Here is a 10,000-nt window from a genome sequence, read left to right on the forward strand (position 1 = left end):
AAACATGAGTTACATCCCGAGCTGTCCTATCTAGTCTTTGAGCATGAACAGATGTCTTCATAGACAGTGTTTCCTCAGTTGTAATACACATTTCCACCACTTGTGGCAGTAATGATAATCGCAAACAAACAGAGGAAGACAGGAGCATTTCTTTAAGCGCAAAAAAGTATGACTAAAGTATAAAGTATGTATTTTCATTTGCACTTTAATTGTATTGACAGGTTAGTTAAGAAACACAGTCATGATTAATTTAGCACAACATAATTGTATGTACATGTATTTTTCCGTCAGTTATTTATGAGTGCCTTCTTTTGCAGTGCATTTGATTAGTACTTATTTTTATGTGTTTATGTGGGAAATAAATAATACAATTTGTGAATAACACTTGGTTTCGTGTCATTTGACAATTTTAAAAATCATCAACCAATCAATGTTTACTTACATAGCTCTAAATCACGAGTGTCTCAAAGGGCTGCACAAGCCACAACGACATGAAAAGATAAGAAGGATACTCTTAATCTGAAAGGTGAGAGAGGAAGTGACGCTTAAAGGGCCATAAATAAAATATCTTGCTTTAAATTAGCTTGACAAGATGTATATTGCAATAACAATAAAAACTGTAAGTAGCTTAGATATAATTATTGAATCAGATACAAATCAAGAGTAAGAGTTATTCAGTGTTAATATTTGAGTGGGTCCTGGGCCCCTTTGTAGTGGAAAAGTTGGGCTCCGAGGTCAAAAAAGGTCCCGACAACCTGATTGGTTGAACGCCCTGCAGGAATACTCGTCCTGTTGTGGTATTGGTCCAAATAAGGTATAAGCCACGCCCCCGAGTAGGATTGTGTCCCTAATGTTGTGTCCAGAGCCACACTGAAAACCTTGCGAGCAGGAATTAAACATTCCGCTTGCTCGGCTAAATTCAGCCGCCGTCCCGTCTTGCGAGAATGATACGGAAAAGGCTTTCAAGTACAAAAAAATATAAATCTAGACAGCCATATAATTTTTCATCAGAAGATTAATCCTGCGTGCAACTTTGAACGCAGCAAAATAAGTCCCGACCTCGCCTAGAAAGCACATCCTACACTGCAAAAAGTCAGTGTTCAAAAACAAGAAAGAAAAATACAAAAATGAGGGGTATTTTATTTGAACTAAGCAAAATTATCTGCCAATAGAACAAGAACTTTTGGCTTGTCAAGACTTTCCAAAACAAGTCAAATTAGCGAACCTCAATGAACCCCAAAATACCTTAAAATAAGTATATTCTCACTAATAACAAGTGCACTTTTCTTGGTAGAAAAAAAAAGACCTTTTTGCCCAATATGTTGAAAAATATTCTTAAATGAAGTAAATGCTAGTGCCATTATCTTGACATAATGATATGCGCTCGGCATTACATTTCTTGAAACCAGCAAACTTATACTAAAAACTAGTTTATTGTTCTTAATGGAAAGGCAACAAGGCAACATGTTGTTACTCTCGGGGTCTCCTAGCCGCTCAGGCAAATCATATGGTCTAAAAATGCATTTTTCCATGGATAACATGACATCATCACGCCAAGTGCGTGCTCTTTCAGTCAATTAGTGTGCATATATACAGCCCGGCCCCCGGCCAAAATCTTTTTAATTGTAATTTTGAGGAATTTATCTGAATGTGCATGAATTATTTCTGTTCAAAATTGTTAGAAATGTTAAATGTTTAAATATTAACTGTCAGTTTACTGTACTGTGCCAACTGCACTACTATATGAGTACCTATTTTCTATTGTTTCATTGAAAATAAAACAGCAAAGTCCATTTGGCTGTCATCTGTTTTAATTATGAGACACAATTGTGTCAAAATCATGATTTTTTTTTTTTTCATGCTTGAAGTAAGAAATTAAACTTTAAAAAAGTAGTTTTATACTTGTGAGTGTTGACGACACAACACTTGATATTCTAGTTTCAAGCATGTTTTACTCAATATAGCTCATCAAATGTCAGCAACAAGCTGTAATATCTTACTGACATCATTTAGGACCAAAACACTTAAAACAAGTAAAACACTCTAACATCAAATCTGCTTAGTGAGAAGAATGATCTTATCAGACAAAAAATAAGCAAATATCACCCTTATTTGACATATTTCATCTTACTTAGATTTCACTTTTTGCAGTGTAGACCCCGAGAGTAACAAGCGCTTGCCTTGTTGCCTTTCCATTAAGAACAATAAATTAGTTTTTAGTATAAGTTTTCTGGTTTCAAGAAATGTAATGCCGAGCGCATATCATTATGTCAAGATAATGGCACTAGCATTTACTTCATTTAAGAATATTTTTCAACATATTGAGCAAAAAGATCTTTTTTTTTTCTACCAAGAAAAGTGCACTTGTTATTAGTGAGAATATACTTATTTTAAGCTATTTTTGGGTTCATTGAGGTTAGCTAGTTGTATTTGTTTTGGAAAGTCTTGACAAGCCAAATTGTATTGTTCTATTGGCAGATAATTTTGCTTAGTTCAAATAAAATACCCCTAATTTTTGTATTTTTTTTCTTGTTTTTGAACACTGACTTTTTGCAGTGTACTAGCCGCTCAGGCAAATCATATGGTCTAAAAATGCATTTTTCCATGGATAACATGACATCATCGCGCCAAGTGCGTGCTCTTTCAGTCAATTAGTGCGCATATATACAGCCCGGCCCCCGGCCAAAATCTTTTTAATTGTAATTTTGAGGAATTTATCTGAATGTGCATGAACTATTTCTGTTCAAAATTGTTTGAAATGTTAAATGTTTAAATATTAACTGTCAGTTTAAAGTACTGTGCCAACTGTACTACTACATGAGTACATATTTTCTATTGTTTCATTGAAAATAAAACAGCAAAGTCCATTTGGCTGCCATCTGTTTTAATTATGAGACACAATTGTGTCAAAATCATGATTTTTTTTTCATGCTTGAAGTAAGAAATGATGACTTTAAAAAAGTAGTTTTCTACTTGTGAGTGTTGATGACACAACAGTTGATATTCTAGTTTCAAGCATGTTTTACTCAATATAGCTCATCAAATGTCAGCAACAAGCTGTAATATCTTACTGACATCATTTAGGACCAAAACCCTTAAAACAAGTAAAACACTCTAACATAAAATCTGCTTAGTGAGAAGAATTATCTTATCAGACAGAACATAAGCAAACATCACCCTTATTTGAGATATTTCATCTTACTTATATTTCAGTTTTTGCAGTGTAGACCCCGAGAGTAACAAGCGCTTGCCTTGTTGCCTTTCCATTAAGAACAATAAATTAGTTTTTAGTATAAGTTTGCTGGTTTCAAGAAATGTAATGCCGAGCGCATATCATTATGTCAAGATAATGGCACTAGCATTTACTTCATTTAAGAATATTTTTCAACATATTGAGCAAAAAGATCTTTTTTTTTTTGTAGCAAGAAAAGTGCACTTGTTATTAGTGAGAATATACTTATTTTAAGCTATTTTTGGGTTCATTGAGGTTAGCTAATTGAAGTGAAGTGAAGTGAATTACATTTATATAGCGCTTTTTCTCAAGTGACTCAAAGCGCTTTACATAGTGAAACCCAATATCTAAGTTACATTCAAACCAGTGTGGGTGGCACTGGAAGCAGGTGGGTAAAGTGTCTTGCCCAAGGACACAACGGCAGTGACTAGGATGGCGGAAGCGGGGATCGAACCTGCAACCCTCAAGTTGCTGGCACGGCCGCTCTACCAACCGAGCTATACCGCCCCATTGTATTTGTTTTGGAAAGTCTTGACAAGCCAAATTGTATTGTTCTATTGGCAGATAATTTTGCTTAGTTCAAATAAAATACCCCTCATTTTTGTATTTTTTTTCTTGTTTTTGAACACTGACTTTTTGCAGTGTACTAGCCGCTCAGGCAAATCATATGGTCTAAAAATGCATTTTTCCATGGATAACATGACATCATCGCGCCAAGTGCGTGCTCTTTCAGTCAATTAGTGCGCATATATACAGCCCGGCCCCCGGCCAAAATCTTTTTAATTGTAATTTTGAGGAATTTATCTGAATGTGCATGAACTATTTCTGTTCAAAATTGTTAGAAATGTTAAATGTTTAAATATTAACTGTCAGTTTACTGTACTGTGCCAACTGTACTACTATATGAGTACGTATTTTCTATAGTTTCATTGAAAATAAAACAGCAAAGTCCATTTGGCCGTCATCTGTTTTAATTATGAGACACAATTGTGTCAAAATCATGATTTTTTTTTTCATGCTTGAAGTAAGAAATTATACTTTAAAAAAGTACTTTTATACTTGTGAGTGTTGATGACACAACTTTGCAACAGTTGATATTCTAGTTTCAAGCATGTTTTACTCAATATAGCTCATCAAATCTCAGCAACAAGCTGTAATATCTTACTGACATCATTTAGGAGCAAAACCCTTAAAACAAGTAAAAGACTCTAACATAAAATCTGCTTAGTGAGAAGAATGATCTTATCAGACAGAAAATAAGCAAATATCACCCTTATTTGAGATATTTCATCTTACTTAGATTTCAGTTTTTGCAGTGTATTAAAGATGGCAGTCGAACCTTTAGGCGTGTGTGTGCGTGGGGGGCCTTTTCAGAGGCGCTGGCCCGCCATCGATCCACGGCGTGTTAGCAAGCAGCGCTCCTGACAATAGCCCTCTCGTTCGATCATTGCGAGACGGCCCCCGGGACACGGGCGGATAAAAAAAGTGTTTTTTTCCCTCCTTCTCTTCCTCTTTCTAGCGGCAGCGCCCCGATAGCATCTACTGTAAACCAATTACACAGCACTTCCACCTCCAAGCATGCACGCCGCTACCTTATTATAATATCGCCCAAGTAAAGCCTTTGAATAATGCATACGGCCGCTATGTGAACAGTCGGGTGTTGTGGTGCGGCGGGTGCATTCGTATAAGACGCCATCACAAGGATAAACATCCTGGAAACGCCACTCAAGGCATCATGTATTCTGTTTACATGACAAGCCAGCCGGGAAGGTAATTTTCAAACGGCGGAAAGCGCTAAATACTTAATGCACAAGGTTGTCTGGCTGCATGTGTTGTGTTTGATATACGCGCGCGAGCTAACTGCGCTCCTCTGGGAGGTGTTTTTTTAAGTTGTTGTGCACGGAAATAAAGTATTTAACAAATAAACATCTTGTTTTCCTTGTAGTTAACAAGGCCGCGGCTTTGAGCGGGAACAAACAAAGTCTTTTGTTTCGATGAGTCGGCACGCGCCATTACCTCTCCCGCTCTCTTTCCCGCTCGCGCTCTCGTCTGTGGTTGAGCACTGGCGACTGTCCGTTGACGATGGAGTGGTGCGAGATGGGCGGCGAGGCTTTGGCGTGGTTGGAGGAGGAGGTAGTTGTCATGGAGTTGTTGTTGTTGTGGTTGCTGTTGTTGGTGGTGGATAGGTCGAGGCCGCCGCTGCCCGTGTTGCCGCTGCTGACGCCGTGCTTGATGCCGTTGTCCTCCATGGCATGGCCGCCGCCGCCGCCGCCGCCGCCGCCGCCGCCTCCGACCCCGGTCACGTCCTTCCATAACTGCTGGAGCTCTGCGGGGCTCAGGCCAGCTTCAGAAAAACACAGGTGAAGCAAATTCAATCAATCAATCAATGTTTATTTATATAGCCCTAAATCACAAGTGTCTCAAAGGGCTGCACAAGTCACCACGACATCCTCGGTTCAGAGCCCACATAAGGGCATGGAAAAACTCACAACCCAGTGGGATGTCAATATGAATGACTATGAGAAACCTTGGAGAGGACCGCATATGTGGGTGACCCCCGCCCCCACCCTCTAGGGGAGACCGGATTGATTGATTGATTGATTGAGACTTTAATTAGTAGGTTGCACAGTGAAGTACATATTCCGTACAATTGACCACTAAATGGTAACACCCCAATAAGTTTTTCAACTTGTTTAAGTCGGGGTCCACTTAAATTGATTCATGATACAGATATATACTATCATATATACTATCATCATAATACAGTCATCACACAAGATAATCACATTGAATTATTTACATTATTTACAATCAGGGGTGTGGAGGGGGGGATAAGAGTCTTTGGAATACCGTATGTACATATGCACACATACACTCATGCACATAATCACGTTTCATCAAACATATATCAACGTTGTTGCCCTAGGGTAAACTGGGTAACGAAAAGCTTAACCTATAATTACTATAACAATCTACAAGGTTAATGTAGGTTGCTTCTCTTCCTTCCCCTCCATTTTTCTGCATTCTTTCGTATCTCAAGTTATCATTACGTATATGTATTGTTGCATTTGAACAACTGTGTTTGTTGATAATAAAGGTCAATTATTGGTATTGTTCATTATCAATAGCGCTATTTCTATTGGTATTTGTATTGCTCCATTTGTAGTGTAATAATGCTCATTGTCATTTCTGTATTATTTTTTATTTTCGCTAACTGCTTATTTGCTATCACTTTTACCATCATATTTGTACATGTCCTATTTGCTGATGTTGCTCTGTTGTTGTTGTTTTTGTCTCTCTGTCTAATCCCCCTCTTGTCCCCGTCTGTCTTCCTTTTTTTCTCCTTCTATCCTCTCCTGCTCCAGCCCGGCTGCACCGAATGATAATATAAATACATTTAATAAAGTCAAATACAAATAAGGCAACAAGAGAAGTATCCCACACTTCTCTTTTGTAAAGTAAATCTGAACAGCCGATATGGGCATCTACATCAACTGTATGATTTGTCTGAGAAGCTGGACAGGACAAAAAAAAAAAAAAAAAAGGGAAAAAATACAAATAAAAAATTAAAATTAAATTAAATTTAAAAAATACCGTATTTTTCGGACTATAAGTCCAGTTGCACCAGCCGAAAATGCATAATAAAGAAGGAAAAAAACATATATAAGTCGCACTGGAGTGTAAGTCGCATTTTTTGGGGTAAATGTATTTGATAAAAGCCAACAGCAAGAATAGACATTTGAAAGGCAATTTAAAATGTCTAAAGAATAGTGAACAACAGGCTGAATAAGTGTACGTTATATGAGGCATAAATAACCAACTGCTATGTTAACGTAACATATTATGGTAAGAGTCATTCAAATAACTATAACATATAGAACATGCTATACGTTTACCAAACAATCTGTCACCCCTAATCGCTAAATCCCATGAAATCTTATACATCTAGTCCAGGGGTCGGCAACCCAAAATGTTGAAAGAGCCATATTGGACCAAAAATACAAAAACAAATCTGTCTGGAGGCAAAAAATTAAAAGCCATATTACATACAGATAGTGTGTCATGACATATACATTGAATGAAGATGACTTAAAGGAAACTAGATGACCTCAAATATAGCTACAAATGAGGCATAATGATGTAATATGTACATATAGCTAGCCTAAATAGCATGTTAGCATCGATTAGCTTGCAGTCATGCAGTGACCAAATATGTCTGATTAGCACTCCACACAAGTCAATAACATCAACAAAACTCACCTTTGTGCACTCAGGCACAACGTTAAAAGTTTGGTGGACAAAATGAGACAGAAAAAGAAGTGGCATAAAACACGTCCGAGAAAGTCGGAGGAACTTATACATGTAAACAAACTACGGTGAGTTCAAGGACCGCCAAAATTAGTCGGACAAAACGGCGCTCGCCAAATACTCGAATCAGTGAAGCATGTTTAATATAAACAGTGTGCTTTATAACACTTAGGGAGGTTTGCGTCATGTTTGTCCTCATACAGAAACCATATTAAAACAAACCTTTTTTTTTTCCCCCCTCATCTTTTTCCATTTTTCATACATTTTTGAAAAAGCTACAGAGAGCCACTTAGGCGGCGCTCTAGGTTGCCAACCCCTCGTCTAGTCTCTTACGTGAATGAGCTAAATAATATTATTTGATATTTTACGGTAATGTGTTAATCATTTCACACATAAGTCACTCCTGAGTATAAGTCGCACCCCCGGCCAAACTATGAAAAAAACTGCCACTTATAGTCCGAAAAATACGGTAATCTCTTCCGTAAACCTGATTTTGTTTTATTAAGTAGGTATGTGTGTTAAATGTTAAAAATTAATGGATTTCCAGGACTATAGAGCGCACCGGTATATAAGCCGCACCCGCTACATTTCAGGAGAAGAAAACAAGTTCCATATATAGGCCGCACTGGACTATAAGCCCCAGATATATACACGTTGTGAAATGAGTTATTTATCAAGTGTGTTGAAATGTTAACAATTCGTTGTGGCTTGTGCAGCCGTTTGAGACACTCGTGATTTAGGGCTATAGAAATAAACTGATTGATTGATTGATAAAAGACATTTGTGGCGCCCCCGGTGGGCTGTGGTCAAAATGCTTTGGCACACATGCCAGCAATCACGATAAGCTATGAACTACCACGATTTTCAATACTTATTCGTAGGGGTGTAACGGTACACAAAAATTTCAGTTCGGTACATACCTCGGTTTAGAGGTCACGGTTCGGTTCATTTTCGGTACAGTAAGAAAAAAACTAAATATACATTTTTGGGTTATTTATTTACCAAATTTGCTAAATCTTCCACCAAAAATATTTTTCTTAGTGTAATATTTGATGTGAAGTAATCGGAACCTTAGATAGGTCAATAATTCATAATAACATTGATTTTGATTCAATATTATGTTTTGAGCAATGACAGTTTGAAAGAAAGAAAAAAAAACAGCTTTGTTTTATTAGTCAACATTGCAACTTTTTCTAAATTAAATTTCACCTTTCAGCTTTTTTATTTCACTTTTGTTATGTTTTTGTTTATTTTAATAGTATTTTTAGAATGTGCGTGGGCCTTTAAAACATTAGCTGTGGGCCGCAAATGGCCTCCGGGGCACACTTTTGACACCCCTGCTATAGATAATAAAACATTAAATGTGATAAATCTATGGATAAAAAGCAGAGCCTGGCGACGCATGCACGTTTATCATAACTCTCTCTGTCTCTGCCCCTCCCTCACCAATGCTGCTGTTTGTTTTGTTTTTAACCCCTTCTTAACCCTGAATGTACATTGAAAATACACGCAACCCTAACTCAAAATGCCGGACATTTGAGGCATTTAAGAAACTCCGCCCTGACAGCCCCGCAAAAGAGGACATGTCCGGTGAAAAGAGGACGTATGGTCAGTCTATCCTAGCCCGGTCGCTGCTAGCATGCCGTGTGTTGTGCCTCGGTGTGCATTGTTTACACAACGTGCGTTACGCTACTTAATATGTCCTTGTGGAAAATCGTTCGGTACACCTCCGAACCGAACCGGAACCCCCGTACCGAAACGGTTCAATACAAATACACGTACCGTTACACCCCTACTTATTCGATTGCAAGATAAAAATGAAACAAACTGAACCCACGTAGAGTGGAACCTCGATTTACAAACGCCTCTATTTGCGACTTTTTCGGTTTACAAACTTTTAGATGGCGCCAAATATTAGGGGTGTCAAAAAAAACAACAACATATCAAATGAAATGTGATAATAATAATAATAATTAATTACATTTGTAACGCACTTTACATTTGTTAAAATCTCAAAGTGCTACAAAGTATAAAAAAAAATAAAAAAAATAGAAAGTTAGAATATATAATAGAAATTTCAAATAGAAATGAAAACATGAAAAACACTAGATAAACACTAAGTGATGCTTATTTGTAACGATTATTAATAAAAATCAAAAAAATCAAAAATCAATTTAAAAAAAAAAAAAATATATATATATATATATATATACATATTTAAACATATATACAGTATATATATCCATCCATCCATATTCTTCCGCTTGTCCCTTTGGGGGTCGCTGGGGGTGCCGGAGCCTATCTCAGCTGCATTCGGGCGGAAGGCGAGGTACACCCTGGACAATCGCAGGGCCAACATATATATATATATATATATATATATATATATATATATATATATATATATATATATATATATATATATATATATATATATATATATATATATATATATATACT

The 10,000-nt window shown here is 37.0% G+C and overlaps 1 protein-coding gene across 1 annotated transcript in view; it reads right to left on the minus strand.

Annotated features, from left to right (window-relative positions):
- Window positions 1–10,000, minus strand: part of LOC133662555 (forkhead box protein P2-like) — a 99,379-nt gene that overhangs the window by 59,506 nt on the left and 29,873 nt on the right. Inside the window, exon 5 of the mRNA XM_062066671.1 lies at window positions 5,249–5,576. Within this exon, the coding sequence (XP_061922655.1) occupies window positions 5,249–5,576 (328 nt within the window). The remainder of the gene's footprint in view (window positions 1–5,248; window positions 5,577–10,000) is intronic.

The sequence above is a fragment of the Entelurus aequoreus genome, linkage group LG12 (assembly GCF_033978785.1).
Source record: "Entelurus aequoreus isolate RoL-2023_Sb linkage group LG12, RoL_Eaeq_v1.1, whole genome shotgun sequence".
Lineage (NCBI taxonomy): Eukaryota > Metazoa > Chordata > Actinopteri > Syngnathiformes > Syngnathidae > Entelurus > Entelurus aequoreus.